Source organism: Leptinotarsa decemlineata, unplaced genomic scaffold (genome assembly GCF_025532065.1).
Source record: "Leptinotarsa decemlineata unplaced genomic scaffold, Ldec_3_MD MMD2_tig00004307_RagTag_RagTag, whole genome shotgun sequence".
Lineage (NCBI taxonomy): Eukaryota > Metazoa > Arthropoda > Insecta > Coleoptera > Chrysomelidae > Leptinotarsa > Leptinotarsa decemlineata.
The window spans coordinates 6,197,923-6,220,187 of NW_027412606.1; the positions used below are offsets into that span (position 1 = coordinate 6,197,923).

Genomic DNA, 22,265 nt, shown 5'->3' on the forward strand with positions numbered 1-22,265 from the left:
AAAGAATACTTATAATGAAAGAATACTTATATTATAGAGCAATGATTTCTATGTGAATTTTTTTTTTTAATTTTTTTTTAAATTGATTTTTTTTCAGAAAAATTTTTTTTTTTTGGGAAAGAAAGTTTTTGGCTTTCTACTACTCCATCTTGATACAAAAAAAAACGAGGATGAGGGAATCTTCCTTGGTCGATTCCCTCATCCTTGTTTTTTTTTGTATCAAGATGGAGTGGTAGAAAGCCAAAAACTTTCTTTTCCAAAAATTGATCACTCCTAAAAATATAACCCCTTCAATTCAAATGTTTTTTATATCAATATATTGATGGATCGGAAGGCGTGACTGGGCGCTTATCCATTCCTTAATTTTTGCTTTAGATAAATAATGGGAATTATATTCTTTCATTTCATGAGGGATCAAGCTATATAATTTGGGTCCCAAGTAGACATAACTTCTTTGTAGGGTGTTTTTTTCTGGTCTTGGTACAACAGAATACTTGATTTTGTGACATGTACTGTAGTTATGATTCATGGCTATCAGTGTATTTCTGTGAGTATTCCTAGATAAGCTAAGAAGACGGTTTCGCTGAAATTTCCTTCGACGTTTTTGAATCTACACCAGCCAAGAAAATTAGAATATGTGATAACAATTGGTAACAATTTGATTGAAGCTCTTTTTGCAGACTCTTCAATATCGCCAGGAACATACAATTCCTCACTACTGTTCTTCATTATACAAGACATCAAACACCAGCAAGAACTTTAAATGTGATTTTAAATAAAATACGTGAACTATAAACAATACTGTTTGTTGATAACCAGGTGGTTTGGCGTCTCCTGACACGGTCACTTCACAGCAAATGCAATAACATGAAAATAGTTAACTCACAAGAGATGTCAAAATGTGTTTTTATAAAAATATTGAATTTATCTATTTTATTATGAAAACATGACAGTTGTACAAAAAACTTTGTATAATATTTGTGTTAAAAATAAATTTTATTGTGTTCGTGAAATTGCTCAACTCGCTACGCTCGTTTCGCAAACGTTTTCAATCAAATTAAAACCCTACTTTTAACACTCATATCATAAATAGCTATTCGAAATTGGAATACGAGAAAAAAAAACAACACGGATTTTGTTTTCATCATTAAACGTTTCATCAATGAAACTAACTTGGGTATTCATTACCCATTATATATATTTAGCTGTGAGTTCTGATTGAACTCAAATTTTCGATTGATTCAAAAAAGTATTAGCAATGTAATTTCTGCTTTCTGAGTTTGGCCAATTTTCATTCGCCTGGAAAAGAATAAAATTGGTGAAAATACATGAGTAAATGAGTTACTTCAACCGTATTTTTTGATAATGACACATCTGAATCAATAACAAAGTATTTTTCTACAGTCATCATCAGTACCCTAGACATCTACAGCAAATTTTTCTCGGAGTATTTTTTGGCGAAGGTGCCAAGTTTGTATAGTTATTCAAACCATCTGAAATGAAATTCAGGCGCTTTCAATGTTTTTTGAAACTGTCCTGAATGATCATAAATATGCAATGGGCTTTTAAACTGGTGGAGTCATTGATATCGGTATAATGAACGATGTTCACTGAATATACATTTCTACTTATGGAAGAGAAGAATAAATAATTAGTACTCGTAAAGACAGTGTTCATCGACAGACTAGGTCAACTTTTTTTAATAAATGTATATATTTCATTGTGATTAGTAATAATTTTAAACTGCTTAGTTTCGAGTAATGTTTTTTTTTCGAAAAAATTGTAAAGTGACTAACAAATTGTTCATTTATATTATACTCATCATAAAAATCGTTAGCTGTTAGAATTATGCGGCTATGATCTATTACATCATTATCTTTCTTCCGGTTTGGGTTAATTTCATATTCTTTGAAATTGATCTATTGAAAATACTTTTCTAACACTAAAACAAAAATACTGTCTCTCGATCGTTACCAAGATGGCATCTTCAGGAGATAACTGAAACTAAAACTAAATAGATTTATTTTACGCCAGAGGTACCAATTTTATCTATCAACTTCTATTAGATGTTATAAAAAATATACAGAGTTTTGATGAAAGTTTTGTATTCATACCGAGGCGAGGGTCAGCTCATTATTAAATTTATTGAATAATCGGGAAACATTCGAAATTTAACAATTTGTATTTTTCATGACTTAATCCAATGTAATTACCTCAAGAAGAAGTTTGGCTGCCTTGACGTCATCTTTTTTGGCTGCGATATGGAGAGCTGGAAGTCTTATTTTACCTCTCGTGTCATTTTCTAGTAATACTGTTACTACTTTATCGTGTCCTTGTTGCATAGCAACTGCCAATGGAGTGAATCCATCCTGAAAAAATGATCAAGGAAATCAGTGCGTTTGAGACCACCGTAGGTTGAAGGACTGACACCTGTAAGAAAACAACTACTCTGTTTAAATATTGTTTTTCCGTTAACCAGCTGTCGCACCTCTACGAACGACAACCCTCAGAAGTCGAAACTTTCCTAACTAATGCCACGAAAGACGTTGGATTATATCAAACAGGTGTCAATGCAGGATTCTTCACTGTAGTTACTCCTGCATATGCTGTTGGCGATACAACTGCTGAAATAGATTTTCAATTATTGGAACACACTTGCACACCGGTTTCGAGCTGTTTGGCCACTCGTCAGTGCAAGGTAGTGTCTATCACCAAAGTCGATGATTTCCAATGATTGAAAATTGAATCATCTGAGTGAAAATGATTTTAAACTGTTTTATGTGCCTCAAATGGAGAGGCACAACATAAATATTGTCCGAAAAAAATAATCAGTAAAATATAGATTACTATGTGAACTCCTTACCTCCGTCGATAAACTCTGATTGGCCCCATTGGAGAGCAGGTACTTGACGACATTGTCGTGATTTTCTTGAGCTGCCATATATAGCGGCGTAAACCCATTTTGACTTTGAACATTAACTGAAGCACCATGTTGGACTAGGAGTTTGACAACTTCCTCTTGTCCAGCAAGCGAAGCGATATGGAGGGCGGTATTGCCCTTCTTCGTAGCAGCGTCAACTACGGCACCTCTCTTGAGGAGCTCTTCTACGATTTCTACGTGGCCGTCTTTAGAGGCTAAATGGAGAGCGTTGAGACCATTCTATGAAAAAAAGTATTCATTAGGAATAGTACTCTTAGAAGAACATAGGCTTTCAAAAATATCCGAGCTGGTAGGTCGTGGAACTTGAAGACCCACATGTTTCGCGTGCTACCACAGCAGACATTATCAGTGGTATATGCGTTGACTACGAGAAGGTTAGATTTCGAAGTTTTAGCAACGACTGACTCAACCTTCATCTTCGCAGTCAACTTACATACCACTGATGATATATGTCGCAGTAGCAGACGAAACATTTCATACTTCATGTTCCATTCGACAACAGCTTACCAGCCCGGATTTTCTTATATTAATAATAATGATAATAATGGCTTTTATTGATGGTTCCATACAATTACAACCAATCAAATTGCAGGATTCAATATCTACGTGTGATAAGTCATCGCAGAACAAAAAAAAAACAGTATGTTATCAGGAACAGTGCAAACAGTATATACAGCGAAATTAAAATAAAAATTTTCTTTTTCTGAGCTTGGAGAAAGGCTGATTGATTTCGATATATTTCGATCAGTTGTATCTATTTATTGTAAGAAGATATTTTTCCAATCTTCCGTTTGAAGCTTCCTATTGGCAGAGGTTTATGATAATAATAATAATAATGAGTTTATTTACCATAATGATCACAACAAAAATATCATAAAATAGCAGGGTAAACAAACAAAGGCATCACAAAAGAAACATTTTCGAAAAAATGTTTCTTGTGCTTGATATCGCCTAGTATACAGTAATAACATGAATAAATATACAATACATAGATAAATACAAGAATATCGTAAAGACATGAATGAATACACAATACATAAATAAATCCACAATATAAAGATGAATAAACGAATAAAATGAATAAATGAGTTAACAATATATATACGTATATGTTAGATGTAGCCTAGGAATTCTAGGTCTTCTAACTGGAACCACAAATGTGCGGTTGGCTCCTGTTGTTGACTCCGTGCGTTTGTGTTGTTTTCTGATTTCGGCAAACAAGTGTTGCCCATCTTTACACTTGCTGCACCGCGCTGATGAGGCCAATAGCCAGAAACACGTGTCCGCGGTTTGCCCCCCTTTTTGGAGTGTTGTGCCCACTAATTGTTTAATCTTTGATTCATATCATGCACACTCGATAAAATCTATATTTGTATTCATATCCTGGACCCGGATGTCACACAGGTAGCTATAGCTGCCCCCGTGGTCATGTTAGATGTAGCCTGGGAATTCTAGGTCTTCTAACTGGAACCACAAATGTGCGGTTGGCTCCTATTGTAGACTCCGTGCGTTTGTGTTGTTTTCTGATTTCGGCAAACAAGTGTTGCCCATCTTTACACTTGGCTGCACCGCGCTGATGAGGCCAATAGCCAGAAACACGTGTCCGCGGTTTGTCCCCCCTTTTTGGAGTGTTGTGTCCACAAATTGTTAAATCTTTGATTTATATCATGCACACTCGATAAAATCTATATTTGTATATATATATATATATATATATATATATATATATATATATATATATATATATATATATATATATATAACAATATAATATGAAATATAATTAACCGGAAGTTGATCATGATGATTTTGATACAAAAAGTAGAAGGCATGATTTAGGTAAACTCAGACCGACTGTGAGTATTATTCATCTATCAATTCACTTATCACATTTTTCGGGTTGCTATTAATAAAGTATTCCAGTCGTTTTTTGAACATATTAGTTCTCTTCAGAGGTTCAATCTCTTCCGAAATGTGATTATAGCATTTTGATGCAAGGTAAGAAAATGATCTTTGTGTTGTTGTTTTAGTCATAGAAGGAAGTTTGTAATAGTTTTTATTTCGTGTGTTATAGTTATGAGCAGGGAGTTGGTTGGAGTGTTTTGAAGTATGATATTTAATACTTGTGATGAAGAAGTTTAACTGCCTCAGGTCTAAGATCTGTGATTCAGAATAAAGTTTGTCAGAAGGATATCTGAGATTTTTGGAGTATATCAGCCTTATGAATCTCCTCTGTATTACTCCTAATTGGTTTATGTGCGTCCTTAGAGCTCCACCCCATGCTAGAATCCCGTAGCGTAGATGGCTTTCCACTAATGCATTGTATAACATTCTCATCAGGCACACAGGTATGTTTTCTTTGAGTTTTCTGAATTTGAATAGAATGGTTCTCAGTTTCTTTAATACGTATGTTATGTTAAGATCCCATTTTAAGCGATATTCAATGATGATTCCCAAGTATTTAATTTTTTTTACAGGTAGTATGGTACATTTTTCAGTGGCGCTTTCTATTTTCAATTCTTGGAAATCGGGAAGTCCAGGTGAGCTGCAGCTGAACGGTAAGTAATAAGTCTTGTCTGTGTTGATTGTTAGTAGTTTGTGCTTGAACCATTTTTTTATAATTTCGAAATCATGTTCAGTTTCAAGTTTCAGATCCATTGATATATATATATATATATATATATATATATATATATATATATATATATATATATATATATATATATATATATATATATATATATTATCGAATAGTATAGGCCCTAGGACTGTATATCAGTAGGCAATATAATAAGTGATAGATCTGCGAAATAGAGATGTTTTATATTGTGGTATTGTTGAATGTGTCCTGAATCTCAAGTTGAGACGGTGTATGTCAGGTCTAAAAGATATTTTTTCGAAAACATAAAAGGTTTTTTTGTTTGGAGGAGTTTTGAAAACATTTTGGAGAATGAACTGTTCATCTAGATTCAATATTCAACCAACCCACATCTCTGAACAGATGTGAAATATGTTTTCGTTTCCGCATATCCGTAATGAGCCTAATGCATGCATTCTGGAGCATTTGAATTCTAAAACTGTCACTCTTCAAAATTCCTGGACGGTACACTACGTCTGCGTAGTTGGCATGTCAAAGAACTAAAGAATCGCAGGGTATAATTTTATTTTCTTTTTTGAGAAATGCCCTGTTGGAATGTATCATTTTCAAATATAACCCCGTTCCAGAATTTGCGGAGTGTGTGCTTTCAAACGAAGACTGTGGTCAAGATATAAGCCCACGTTTTTTAACTTCTTTCAAGGGAAGTTCTGTTCTGTTCTATTACATTAATTCTCATGCCAAAACAACGTTTTTTCGCCACTGTTCTATTGAGAAGCATTGTATCAGATTTGTGTGCCTTGACAGATAGGCAATATTTGGTTGACATAGATATTAACCAATTATATACAAATATTGACGGAAAATAAATTTAAATTGATGGAAAAAGAATAAAAATTGGAAATCTAAAAAAGTAATTTCCTAAGATCATCTGAAAAATAGTCTCTAAAATCAATCATGATTAACCTGTATAAACAAGCCAATAGATACAATGGAAATCAAATCGCTCACTGCATGACAGATATTCGTTCAAAACTCTCTCATGCAATATTTGGAATGTGAACACCATAGAAAGTCCATTGATACAAATGTGACTCATTATACATCCTCCCGAGGAGTTGTCCTACTAGGGCATCGTCCATCCTGTCCTTTCCAGGAAGGTGGACAGGTCACTGGAAGATATATCCTTTATAACGGAAGGCGTAGGCCAAGATTTGTCGAACATACACTCTCTTATTGAGGATAATTCCGGACACTCACATTGGACATGCCTGACAGTTTCATCTTCCTGTTCACACAACCTGCTTAGAGGTGTGTCCACTAGCGTCATATTATGGAGGTGTTTCCTTAGTTGACAGTGGCCAGTCAAAAATTCTACTGTTAAGCGTAGATTTTTCCTGGTCATCGCCAGATATTTCTTCGACACCAGCTTCCCAGAGTTGCCCAGGGTGATCCTAGCAAGATTGCATCTTTTGATTTCTAGTTGTTATTATTATCCAGCCACAATTTATTCCTTCAACAGGTTTTTAGCCGAATATTTCACTATATGCTATGCATATTACCAAAAATACAATTCTTTGAAATATGGGTAATCTAAAATATAATGACACTAACGACTAAAAAACAGTTTTGAATTGTTTTGTTTGTCTGTTATTCATTTCAAATGAGTTTCTCAATGGTAGATAATAAGTATGAAAATACACTCAGGAATAGAAAAAGCTAGTCTTTGTACTCCTTAAGATGCCAATTATTTGGATTAGTAAACCGTTGAAAAATTCACTCAACAGTCAGTCAATGTGAATAATCTAAATCTAAAATTTAAACAAATATAATGGTATGAGACTCGAAATTTTTCAATCATTATTCAGAGGTCATTTTAACAGACAATCAGGAACTGAGAGAATTAGAAAAAGTTGCCAAAGCCATGGTGTCGATATACATGACCGAATGAATTACGATACAGCATACTTTTGATGAAAATAATACTTACTGCATTGCTAGTATTTATGTCGATATTTGATTTCAGATGTTCTAGAACTTTGTCCAATTGGCCATTTCGGGCAGCGCGCAAGAATGACGTATTTCCGTCAGACTGAAACAAAAAATGCATCATGAGTAAGTACATAATGGATTTCACAAATGTATCATAATTCAGGCTGTAAGATCGAGGAAAAGAAAGCAGGAATGAGTGGAATTTTTCTGTCTCCTGTCGCACAGACAAAAGCTAATTCTGTTTTTTGGTGGACATCCATTAACTGTTTATTTATTAACTTTGTGTTACTTATGTATTTCCCTACCAATAAAAACGTTTATTATTATTATTTTCATTAAATCTATCCCAGCTAAAAAAAAACAGATTCATAAGTCTTGTAAGTTCTTTATTTCTACTGACAGCTCAATATTTCCATTGATAATACATAAAAAAAATTCTATCTTGAAAGGAATCACATCAGATATCAGTACTTAAACTGACTGAAAATCCTGAATATATACACACATCGGAAAAGTCTAGGGATATTTTTTAAAATGGCAATAATTTTTTTAGATCGCTTTAGGGAAAAAAAGTTGACGGGTGATTATTAAACGAATGTAACTTACAACAAAATTTATTGAATGGTCAAAAATACTAAGTGCGCATATAAGCAAAACTAAAAAAAAATATGGCTCTTCTTTAGCACCTCGAAAAAAAATTATAATACAAAAAAAATTGGAATCAGTACAAAGTATGGCCTCCACGCTGGTTTATTACGGCCCTACATCTATCGTGCATCGACAAAATGAGATATTCAATGTCTTGTTGAGGTACATTTGCCCATTCAGCGATTTGAAGCTCTCTCAATTGAAACGTGTGAATGTTCCCTATATGCGGAGTAATTCTTCGTTGAAGCATGTCCCACACATGCTCGATGGGATTCAGGTCCGGTGATTGTGCTGGCCATGGCAATACATCAACTCCTTCGTTGGTGAGCCAGTCAGTCACTAGACGCGCGACATGTGGTTGTCGGTTGTCTTCTTGCGGTTAAGACCAAAAATCGGTCTTGAACTGCAGTTGTAGCGCGTCCTCGCCCTGGATATTGTTCGGCTGGACTGCCAGTTTCACGGAAACGCCGCCACAATCGACTGATAACACTTTGGGAGACCCCCAAACGAAGAGCTACATCATTTTGTCGCATGCCACCTTGAAGAAGCCCTACAGCTCTATTCATCTCAGCCAATGGTAAGTGATGGCGTTCCATGTTAAAGCACAATATTTCCAGTTTAATTGCTGAGCAAGAACTGCATAGAATGTACAAACTCGACACTTTCAGATTATTCATTTTAGCCGAAAACCTACAGTTTGTAAAAAACTTGCTAAAAGATTAGTTACCGTTTTTGCAGGCTTTGTTCAACCCATAGAAATCTACAGGGTGGTCGAGTGTACCAATTTAATGGAAATTAAACGACCTCATGCATTTATTTTTATGATATTTAGTATGTTATAAAAATATCCGTAGACTTCTCCGATGTGTGTAAATTACTCAGGAAATAGGTAGAAAGTGCATGTTTTTATTGTCCTGGTCCGCCTCAAGTTGGAACTGCTTATTTTATAAGCAAGCTGTTGAAAAATTTAATCAATCTCATGATGGATATGCAGTAAAAGTTATTATTTCTTTACGAAATGAATAATGTTCGATAAAATAACGAAATCGGTAATATACCTGTAGAACTAAATCAAGGGAAAAGCTTCGCATTCCTTCAACTTTTGCACCAAATTCTTAAACAGCAGAAGCATCTGAATAAAAACAATATACCTATCTGGTGGATTTATTTAACCGAGTTTAAATAGGTCTGGGTCGCAATAAATCCACGCGGATTGCAGTGAAGGGTCGAAAAGATACATCCACTTTTGACCTACCTACCTATATCTAAAAAGTGCCCTGTACCAATAGCAATATCAATCCAATAACAAACATATCAGTAGTGCATTCGTAAAATACATTCACGCGACTGCCCGCGTTCGGGTCGCGTTCTCGGCGATGGCGCTTCATTGCTTAGACAACCCCTCTACCTCCACGCATTGTCCCCCGTCGTCTTACAGTAGACGCGAAGCGTAATGGCTTTCTGCGTTGCGTCAAGTTATTCTTATTGTGATGAGTTTCAAACAATTCGTTCAAATTACTTAGTATAAAAGACAAAGTTTATCTATATTAAATACTCAAAATGACAACTGCATTGATTTTTACAAGAATTTAACAGATATTCTGAAACAGAAACTTATTATTGATGCTTGCAAAGCCACTGTATTTCGCGGTTTTTGTAAAACCCTTTATAGTGAAAATTATAAACTCTATTAATAAGTTTTGATATGAATTTCCATTAAGTATCGGCCAGTTCTATTCACTCAGATATTTTGAAATATGCATTGTAAAAATAGTATCCAATTCAATTGTATTTACGGTTCAGCATTTTGCATATAGTGCTACCACATAAGAGGTAGATATATGCTATCACAATTTTTTTTTAACTATTCAAGATTACCAATCTTACAGTACATTATCAGCATGTAACTGTATAGGCAGCGCACGCCAAGATAGCTCTCAGGGAGCAAGAATTTTTCTGACTTACTCAATACTTATAGTTATATTATGACTAGAATTACACAAAACCTCTGTATTGTAGCCTTTCTGTTATTCTGATGAATAAGCTGTATTTATGTAAAATTTCATCTAAATCCGTTCGGTAGTTTAGGCATGAAAGAGCCACAAACATACATACAAACATACATTATGTTTACTCATTTCTATACTCTTGTGGGCTTCTAGATGTCTGTTGTTAACTTGTCTAACTAATCTTAATGAACAAAATATGATGATCGACTGCCGATTTTTCTAGATGTGCTAAACGTTCCTTATATCTCATTTCAATAGATCTTTTAGTCTGTCCATAATATTTTGCATAGCAGTCCTCACATTCAATTTTGTAAATTAGGCCACACTGTAAAATTAATTGAAAACTTCATTACTACATCAATGGGTCCAAATAGTGCATTATAAATTTCATGTTTCACATAAAAATTATAGTAATACTAATATAAATTAAGTATCCTATCACTGTAAAATGGTTTCCGCACTAATAGTCCAGTCATCTTAGTCAAAATTAGGTAAGTATCTCGGAATTTGAGATACCTATCTGAAATTATCGAAAATTATGTATTTATTAATAATTAATGAACTGTATATGGCGTGTTTTTAAACGGGACTGCTGGTTGACCTTCAATAATGCTCTAACTCCGCGCTCTCCGCCCTCTTTCTCAAAACTGTTTCAATATATAAAAATTTTTGAAACTAAATTTGTTGGAAATTGAATCCTCTATAATATTGATGATAAATGTGAATGACAAAAAACCCTCAGGAAACTAGATATATTAGATTTCAATAGTCGCCCTACCATATGTAGGTTCCGAGACAAAATTGAGAACTTCAAAATACGTTGCGAATCTATTCCCAGGTGAACTTACTAACATGACTGGACTATAATGAGAAATGGAATGTAGTTATCAGTTCCTTTTTTGAATTGAACACTTTCACCAAATTTATTGAAAATATTTTTGGGTTTTATCTATATCACAAAAAAATTGAAGAAATGATTGGTCTACCTATCGCTTCAAAAACCGAATTTGTAATTTCAATACTGAAATATATTCTTCAAATAATTTATCAAGACCATAACTAGATAAAATTAATGATTTGGTATGCCAAAAATGTGTTTATAATGTAATATAATCTAAAGTTAACTCTAATTTTTCAATGGTTTATCCATGGAAAAAATAAGAAACTAGTGAAAAATTCAGACCGCTCCAATTTTGTGGGCAGCTTCTTATATTTCAGGAACACCAAATAAAAAATTGCTTTATCGACTTTACTAATTTTTCAGCGTGAAAGTTGATTTTTGTATGAACATTTTCTAGTATATTATTGTTTGCCGTGTGCCCGAAGTTTATATCACGATTATAAATAGGTCCTCTGAGAATGAAAGCAGATAAATAAACATTGTTCGAGTCATTCAAACACAAACAAGTTAGACGCCAATCTTATGCCAAATATCAAGAAGCTATTACGAAATAGGTGTTTATAAATATACCATAGAACAGCCAGTCTGAGAATTAGAAGTATGGTTCAGCGGAATAGAAAATTGATCTGATGATTTCCTCGATTGATCTAAGTGGAATTATAAGCTCTCTTTCAGCGGCGGATACAAACGGGGCACGAGTATAATGCCCCCTCAGCTTCAGACACAGCAATGAATGAATAATTCGCGAGTTTATAGATCCCACAGGTTATTTTTTCGTCAGTTCGCTGACGAACTGAAAAAATCCTAAGTCCTCAGCAGTATAGTTTTAGCGAAAATATGTCCACATTGGATGCTGCCTAGTCATTAACTCGCGCCATGAAAACCAGTTTCGAAAGAAACGAAAAATTTTTGGGAATCTTCCCAGACCTGAGTGCAGCTTTTGATTGTGTTGATCATGACATACTACTGAGGAAAATGGAGTACTACGGAATAAGAGGAGTGGCACTCAAACTAATCAAATCCTACTTGTCCAATCGATTTCAAGTAGTTTAGTAGTTAGAGGAGTTCCTCAGGGATCAATATTGGGTCCCCTTCTCTTTATTATTTATATTAACGATTTACCAAATATGTTCACCTCAAATACATAATTGTCTCATCTATGCTGATGACACCACATTTGGCACCAGTATCAATAAAGGGGAAGTTATGGATCAAGCAAAAACCTGGTTCTTGACAAACAAACTCATACTCAATGAAGAAAAAACCAAAAGTCTCCTTTTCGAATCCAGAATATCCTAGACAGGCTGCACACTAAATTTCTGGGTGTAGATGTAGATGTCAGGCTACTATGGAACATACATACAGAGTGGTACAACTGAAAGTATGCACCTTGCTCTTCTCCTTTTTTTGTATCCTAACGCAAAAATACTTGGACAGGTCAATTTTGCTTTTGAGGGGGACACATTTTAGATGTATTTTTCTACCTGTGCCCTCAACCCCCTAGCGAGGGTGCGTAACAACCCTAAAATTTTGAATGGAAAGTGGAGTCGAGTGATATATCATTTGCAAGGGCACAAAATTCTCTTTCCGATGATACCTAATTTGTTGTATTCCACTCAAACATGTAGGTATTATGAAGAAAAACAACAACAACCCAAATGTGTAATTGACTTGGTAGAATCCTACTGCAGCAAGTGCTGAAAATGTGACCCATTTGCTCCCATACAATAATACAGATTTTGTTCAAATCTATTCCTAACATTCTGTAGCATATCAGATGTTATACTTCTGCACTCTGCTGTAATTCGTTGGCGAAGATCTTCTATGGACACGGGCTGCGTAGCAAAACATTTATTTTTCAAGTGTCCCCAAAGGAAAAAATCTAAAGGCGATAAATCAGGTGACCTGGCAGACCATTCGATTGGGCCTCTCCTTCCAATCCACCGTCCAGGAATACGGTCATCTAAAAACTCTCCTACCGGAGCAACATAGTGAGGAGGTGCTCCATCTTGCTGGAAATGAAGCCGATCATCATTATGATTTTGGTCATTTTCAATTATTTCTGTTATGAGAGGATTAATTGTATCTTCAAGCATGTTCAGGTAGACATCACCAGTTAAATTCCCAGGAATAAAAAGTGGCCCTACGATATGACTACCTAATATGCCACACCAGACATTGATTTTTTGAGGGTACTGGGTATGGACCTCTCGGAATAAGTGTGGGTTACTGTCATCCCAGTAACGGCAATTATGCCTATTCACACCTCCATTCAAAATAAATGTACTCTCATCGGAAAAGCACGTGTTGAATGATAGGTGCGGATCATCAATTAGTAGCTGGCTCAGTTGTTCATAAAATTGCATCTTCATTGAGTTCCTGTACTAATTTAATTTTGTACGGATGAAATTTATAGGCTTTCAATATCCGTATTTTGGATGAACGGGAGACACCTGAGGCTGCAGCAAGCTGACGGGTACTTTGAGTATGATCCAATTCAACATGTCCCAAAACAGCGACTTCCACTGCTTCATTTTTGATCGGTTTCCGTGGCTGGTGTTTCACATTACAGACAGATCCGGTATCGACAAACTTTTGGACTAACTTGGCAACGTACGAATCATTCACATTTTTCCCGGGATGACTGTTATTGAAGAGGTGAGCAGTAAGTCTAGCACAACTATTATGTTGATAGTGAAGTTTAACAATTTCAACTCGTTCAGGAATGATATTCCATTCAGGAATGGTATTCCATTCCTGAACGAGTTGAAATAAAGTAAAGTTGAAATAATTTCAAAAGCAACCGAACTGAATCAATGAACGTTTGCCTAAATTTTTTTTGTACACTCATCTGCTGTTGTTATTTGAACCAAAAAACGCACGAGAGAAATTGAAGAATGTAGTAGTGATAAAAATGCCGTTTTTTCCGCTTTTTCATCAACACCAAAAATATCGCGTAAATGTTCTTGCTTTTTTATAACTATTCAAGTAAATACAACAAATTGGGTATCATTGGAAAGAGAATTTTGTGCCCTTTCAAATGATATATCACTCGACCCAACTTTCTATTTAAAATTTTAGGGTTCTTACTCACCCTCGCTAGGGGGTTGAAGGCACAGGTAGAAAAATACATCTAAAATGTAGCAAAATTGACCTGTCCGAGCATTTTTGCGTTAGGTTAGAAAAAAAGGAGAAAAGCAAGGTGCATACTTTTCGTTGGACCACTCGATATATATATATATATATATATATATATATATATATATATATATATATATATATATATATATATAATTTGCAACAGACTAAATAGTGCAGTATTTGCTATAAGAAAAGTTAAACAACTCATTAACCAATCCGCTGCAATAACTACTTATTATGCACGAATTCATAATAGTTATGGTTTGTCTGTCTGGAGCTCGGCAGCTCAGTTCGATTTAAATGTTATATTTGTGATTCAGAAGAGGGCTGTAAGATTCATTATAGGAGGTAATTTTGAAGAATCCTGCAAATCAATCTTAAAAACGTTGAAAATAATGCCACATTAATAGTTACTCTATTGTGTCCGATATTCACGGTCACAATATTAGAAATAAAGATAATTTGGTTATACCTCAAACCCGGTTACAAAGAATGGACTATACTATTGATATCAAAATGCCCTACCTCTCATAGTACGTTCTCTGAACTTTACTAAATTTAAAAAAACAAAGATATTACTTACGGAAAATCTCCTATATGGTATTAATGACATTTTCAATTCATTCTCTAGACCATAGGGCAAAGATGCCTTGCACGATTGTATGTATGTACTGTATTATTATTTTTATTGCACAGTTGAGTATCTTCTGGAAATTTTATATTTTACTTTTTGAGCATTCATTAATTTTATCGTATTTTGTATCAAAAGCATTTCACATATTGGATTTATTCAACTTCATTCAAAATGTACTTCAAAAATAATTCGAATATAATGATGAACAGGTACCTTATTACTTTTCTAATCATCGGAGTATTTGACTTGCGGTATACATCATGCAATTTTAATAACATTTTCAGAATCAGAACCCCATTTCCTTTCAGTCAAGTCACCCTCTTTGTAATCCCCCTGCCTACACAAAGCAAGGTTATGCACCCTGATAGTATAGTTCGCACCCTTGCGTTCCTTTCGAACAAGTGCATCATCAATTGTGCAGCATGTCCTTTGTGTGAACGTAAAGGCATGAAATTGGACAAGTTGAAAGGGAGAAGGAAAGTTTCATGTTAACAGAAAGGAATATTATTTTTTGAAAGACTTTTTTTGTGGAGTAGTCACTATTAGTATTATTCTTGGAGTGAATAAAATAACATACCTGGTTAATATATAGTAATGTTAGGAATCACACGTTTAAAGGTAAGACCTCGGTAATCCTCAGCTCGCACAAGTTTCGACTTCTGAGGGTTGTCGTTCTTATGTGAGCGACAGCTGGTTTACGGAAAAACAGATTTTAAACAAATTTTTTTTAAACAGATGTATACACTGTCGACAAGGAGCAACTGAAAAGTTTATCCTCAAGAGTGTTCACAAACTTTGTAACTCTAATTAGTCCGTAACTTGTATGATACTAAAGTCTATGATTTTTTATGGAGTAACTTTAAAAACACCCTTAAAACCTCGTGCATATGCAAAACCCCTAATTTACGTTACATTTGAATTGCTGTGCAAAATAATTATTTTGAGAAACCGTTATTCAAGAAAGTCGTTCTCCAAATGAGAGAGTTTTAAAAAATATTCGAAGAGTCTTAAATTTAACTTCTAGGAGATCTTTAGTTTGCCGCGTAATTCTGTAAAGCCTAAATATTCATGTATTTGAATGTATGTGATTCATGCATTTGTTGAATATATTATCAACTATTTTTCGTACATATTTCGTACAATAAATAAGATCACTGAACTACAAAGAAAAACGCAGGTGATTTTTTTCAACAGTATACTTCAGCAGAAAATGAATAATAATAATTATACCAAAATTTCACTTTTTCAAAATATTTGTATGAACGATATGCAGAGCAAAAGTTTTTTTTCAATGTGGCCTTCTGTTTTGACAATGAGAAATTCAGTTACCAATAGTACCAGAACCGAAAATGTATCTAGTTCGAGTGGAAAATACATTAGAAACAATTATAACATATAAAGCAAATAATTTGATAAACAATTTGTTTTTATCAAATTCTACGGTTTATTTCCAGGGACAGTAATAATGTTGTACTTTTCAACAATGCCTGATTGAAGGAAATCTTTTAATAAAACTATGAAACAACAGCTTTTTAATCACATAGTGTCATATCACAGTGCTTAACGTTTCTAGAATTTTGAACTTGTCTGGCAAAGGGGTTAAAAAAGGAAAATTATCAATATTGTCTTGATTATATTATGGACTTGAAATCGGTTACAATGAATCCTTGAAGGAATGAATCAATTATCTCTTCGAACTAGAAAAGGTATATTGTAGTGTACAAGGAAAAATTTCTACACCAAATGCAACTCCGAATCTTCGCGAGTTCAGCTATAAATTTTATAGGAACTTTCACATAAATGAGTCATAGACGCACTCGCATTACATATGCACAAAAATGATCGTTTTAGGAGCTGTTGAGAATAATCCTAAAACGTCAACGCGAAATTTGAAAATATCAACGGCCTACTAAGAACTAACGTTAGGAGAATTTTGAAAAAAAAACACAAATTCAAGACCAATAGATGTTGAACGTTGCATTGCTTTTTGTCAGTGGTTCCCGAAAAGTTGTAATCCAGTGCTAAATTTTCCGTTAAATGGTATTTAGATAGATGAGGCCTATGTGAGCAGTGTCGGCATTTTCAACCGCTACAATTCTTATATTTGGTCACAACAAAATTCTCATTCTATTGTGGAACAGAGAAGTCAAGGAAGACTTGGATTAAGTATGTGAGCAAGTGTTTAAGGGGGAGAATGTCACCAATTCTATGGCTGCAAATTTTGGCTACACCAACCGATGGCCGGCCAGGTTACCGGACCTAACGCCTATGGACATTCACCTCTGAAAAAGGTTGGAATAACTTAGTTTCAAATTGCAGACCAATTTTAGATACGAATTGGAAGCGGCAGTGATGCAAACGTTTGCTTCTCTCACTAGTATTGAACTAATCAGTTCGGCAAAAAACGTTCACACGCCAGTGTATAGGAGAAGCTGATAGATATTTCGAAGACCTTCTCTGAAAAAATATATTTTATTGTCAGTTCCTCATCATTATTATAATTATTGTTGAAGTTTTATTTATTTGTAGTAAATATAGTATAAATTGTTATGGAAACTATGCGTTTCAATTGCTGCTGTGAAAAGTTTTCTCAAGATTTCATAACTACTACTGAACAATTTCTTCATGTTTTATCGCCGCGTCGCGTCGTCCTAAGCCTACTTGATCAAAGCGTGCGTTTCAAAGTCTACATGAAAAAACCTAAAAGCTCTGTATTTCAAAGATGACTTTAGCAAAACACCGAGTGTGCTAGATTATTGGAAAGGTAATTTTAAGCTCTATTGAAATTTGCAAGAATATTCAGGGTATCTCATTAACCCATTTCATACCATCGTACTCATTTGAGTACACTTTGAAATTAAATTTTTTGCAGCGACATTTATTGGCAAAATGAAGCTGCATTAGCTGCATTAGCTGAACTGTAATTCATAGTAGAAACCTAGTTTTCCATTAGAATTACCCAAAAAATAATAATAATGGTCATATTGATAATCGCGAAAATTATGAGTAATGCATCAGTGTTTGTTTAGTGGAGCTACAAAGTAAAGTGTTGTTCTATTCGTGAATATCTGTTATAATTGATGAAAAGTGTAAGTATAAGTTACAGATAGCTAGATTACCAAAAAATTTATTGTCTGGAATTCCAGACAATAAATGTGTACTCATTCATATGAGTACATTGGGCAAACAGTGCTTAGTTTCACTGAGTTATTATACTTTTTTCAGTTGTGATTGATTCGAGACCATGAAATTTCAATGCAATAAACACCTTTAGGAACTGCTTTAGATCACATTGCTGATGGTCGTGAAATGGATATTGTAATTATACCACCAGAACCAGATTTCCTCACTGATGTTGAGGAATTCGAAATGATATTTCACCAAGAGATATTCCTGGTGAGGTAGAGATATTCTCATAAAATGATGAATTTGATTATAGATATGACAGTGAAGATGAAATTCCTTTCGCAGTATTATATACTTAGTCAAAGATACGATAGTGTAGATGATATTCCTTTGGCCATATTATATCAACAGCCACTATCTAAAGACTACAACATTCCAGAAAAAAATCTCAAATGGGCTAATACTAAAGTTGACATAACTATAAACCAATTTAATGGTCATTTACTTTGCGAATCTCAAGTGAAAGCTGAGCTATCAGATCTAAGCCTAGTTGAAATTTTTGAAACATGATTTGATCAAAATATCATTGAATATATCATCCAGGAAACTATCAGATATGCATGCGATAAGAATAACCACACATTTACCGTCACTGAAGGAGAAATGAAGACTTTCATGGGTATTCTTCTACTGAGTAGGTATCATCGTTAACATCGAAAAGGATTATATTGGTGCCTAAATGAAGATGTACAAATCACATGAGTCGAAACAAATATTATGAAATAAAAAAATGTTTTTATCTGACCAACAATGCAGAACTCGATGAAACAGATAAAATGTTCAAAGTACGATGAATAAAATGAATGACAACTTCGCAGTGGGGTGTATTCCATGAGAAGTTCTCGATTGATGAGGCTATGGTGAAGTATTCTGAACACCATTCGTCAAAGCAATTCATTAGAGGAAAATCACCATTTACTGTGGTGCAAAATCAACTTTCCCAAATGTGGTTGGTGTAAATTTGCCTCTGGGATCCAAAATTGTTTCAGAACTTGTTCAAGTCTTCGAACAACCTGGAGACTATATAATTTTTTTTGACAACTACTGAGACTACTCTGTGATATAGGGCTACCGGAACTGTAAGAAGTAATCGAACAAAAAACTGCTCCTTTCCTTATAAGAAAACAATGAAGAAACAAAAGTATGGTTACTATGATTATCGTTATGATAGCAGCAATTCGATATTATTCGTCTGATGAAAAGATAATAATATAGTAACGATGGGAATGACTTTTGACAGCATTGAGCCTCTAGCTGAAGTAAAACGATGGTCTAAAGAAGAACAAGCAAAAATTGATGTATCCCAACCAAGACTGATTGCTAATTACAATTCTGGGATAGAAAATGTTGACCTTTCAGACCAGGGAGTTAGCAATTATAGAGTCTCGGTAAAAGGCAAAAAGTGGTGGTGGCCTTTATGGACACATATACCAAATCTATCAGTTGTCAACGCATGGAAATTACATGTGTTGTCTTCAACCTAAAAAAACTTGATCTGCTAGATTTCACACGGTCCATTACAAGACATTATCTAAGAAGTGATAGGAAACCACAGTCATCTAGACTTTCTTCGAAAAATATTCCAAGAAGTTTGGTGAATGATGGGACAGAACACTACCCAAGAAAATTAGAAAAACAGTTGAGATGCAACCAGTGCCACTTACATGCAAGATGGAGCTGCCAAAAATGTAACATAACATTATGTTTAAAAAGAAACTGTTTTATACAATTTCACACAGGTAATGTTAGTAGCAAATAAAAATTGTTCATGAATAACATTTTACCTCACTTATTCTCATTGTACTCGTTTGAGTACACGTATTATTCTCTTGTATTTGTCAAAAAAAATTCTGTCCACAATATTTTTCAATTCAACTATTGATATCTCATTTGAAAAAATAAGTTTTTAACACCATTGAAGTCTTCGTAAAAATGTGCTTTGGAAATGTTTTCATACAAACATATAAATTGACATAGACATCAGTGTTAACCTAACTATTTTGAAAACAGGAGTTTCCCTTCGAAAGTGTCCAATGAAAAACCACAAGTAGATCAACATATTTCGTAAGATTAAGTTCACGTAAATATTCTTTCAATTCATGAAGGAAAAATCACGGATACATATTTCTCTTGTATACTTGTCAGTAATTAATAAATCATATACAGTTCAGTGATTAGGGTTCAACCGCTATATATCTTCTTCGAACGAACCCGCAACGAAATAAATAGGGGTGAAACAGATCCACCCCACTTTTTCCAGTAACCGTCACTGTATCATTTCAGGCACGCGATTAGGACAGATTCATTGAACCCTGTTTAATTAACTGATAACCATTCCTGATAGTAGGTCATGAAACGAAAATTAATCCATTTTGAAATGTCATCTTGGTAATAATGTCAATGAAATCAATTGAAAAATTGAAAAGCCAATGAAAGCAAAAGCTAATGAGGTACTTAGTATGTATTCATGGATTCAAAGTAGATTTCAGTCGTAAGTGAATCCACTAGGAATCGATGATGAAGTAATTTTGTATAATTTCAAAAGTAAAAAAGTAGCTGCCTTTTCAAGGGGGACTATTTCAGTGTGAACATTTTGTTTGTTTGTATGAATTTCAAAAATTATTTTCATTATACTGCTACCCTTTTGAATATTGAAAAAATGAATTCACAATATTAAATGCTGCGTTGCTAATTATTTGAACAATCGTGATAGATTATAGATAACTTTTTACTTGGAACTAGACGGTGAGGCTGGAGCTGATCAAATCAACATTGGATAATCGTACCTCTCTAGTAGGGAACCATCACCCACAGGGCAGAAGCTAGTGAGGATCTACCTAATAAACAAATTATTACTCGCAATTGACATGACATGCCAATCGACATTTTAGATCAACAAACGACAAAACTGCATCTGTCCACAACGAGATGACCCATATGTTTGTCAATCAGTCGAATCCAACATCTCCATGGGCTTATTTTTCTCTAGTAAAAATTTAATGGCTCCAAAAGCAAACCATTCACTAGGGCATCATGTCTCAAGTTTCAGTTCTTATAGTTTTTGGATTTAGAATTTGTTTTTAGTTGGTATGCCTCAATAAAGGATATGACTCAGACCAAGTGAGTTTTAATAAAATCTTTGATCAAACAAAGAGCAATTATAGAAAACTATTTTCTCAACGAAAAATTACCATCAGCCAGAAGTCAGTCAGACATAAAAAAGGGATGCTTCCTAGTTTGAAAGAAGATTTGAAACGAATGAGTTAACAAAAGGGAAAAGTCTTCAGAATTGCAAAAAATTAGCCCTATGGCACACATTCAAAACACCTCTCACAATATATAACAAACCCTCAAGGACCTCTGAGAGAAGCTCATTGAGGAGCGAATGCTTGGAAGAAGCTCAGGTCTCAATAAATATTTAAAAATCGGTTTAATCATGTAGGTAGCTGTGAACCATTTATCCAGTAATGCCCAAGGAAGGCTGGAATATCTACTTCAAAATCCATGTGTAGTATTCTAAGCGTGTTTGGTTTCGAGATACATACTCAAAATACTGGGGCAGATGACGGCTACCTACATTCCAAATTCTGAGAGATGTATTACTTTTCAAAAAACCACAACCTCAAGACCTGTGCACAAATCCATAGGGTAGCAAAACGAGCACAATACTCAGATGTTCAGCAAATTAAGGAAGTACGATGTATGTTCAGGAAATAACAGATATTTTTAATTTCCACGGTTTTGAAGACTTCAATTTTCGAAATGTGTCCATTATGTTGGTATATATGTCCTGAAACATGATACAGTTTTCAGCAGTATTCATTGTTCAATTCATCTGCGACAGCCTCTGAGTGAAATGTCGTTTTAAGAGCTCGGCGAATATCGTTTGTTAAAACAACTGTGCTGAGTCTGATATAAGTAAAACAAGAGTTTACGGGTTGAATACGTCTTTCCAAGATGTATATGAAGTCGTTGAAGATGAGAATCGTCCGGACACTCTAGCAACATCAACAACCGATGGAAACGTGAAGAAAATTACAATCAATCAATCAGCGCAGTCGCCGATGATTTTCGTGTTGAAAAAAAAAACGCTCAAATTTGTGGAGAAACAATTTATAAGTTTGGTACTATGATGATGTATTCGCTCACATTGCATTGCTTGGGCAAAAACAATACTAAAACGACGCCCCAGGATTGGAAGAATCGCACTGGCTCAA

General features: G+C 34.4%; 1 protein-coding gene across 17 annotated transcripts in view; it reads right to left on the bottom strand.

Annotated features, from left to right (window-relative positions):
* Positions 1–22,265, bottom strand: part of LOC111504733 (uncharacterized) — a 398,322-nt gene that overhangs the window by 271,373 nt on the left and 104,684 nt on the right. For all 17 annotated transcript variants that reach the window (XM_074178849.1, XM_074178864.1, XM_074178862.1 and 14 more), the window contains 3 exons: positions 7,528–7,629; positions 2,864–3,160; positions 2,214–2,369 (listed from right to left, as the gene is read on the bottom strand). In XM_074178849.1, coding sequence (XP_074034950.1) covers positions 2,214–2,369; positions 2,864–3,160; positions 7,528–7,629 — 555 coding nt within the window. The remainder of the gene's footprint in view (positions 1–2,213; positions 2,370–2,863; positions 3,161–7,527; positions 7,630–22,265) is intronic.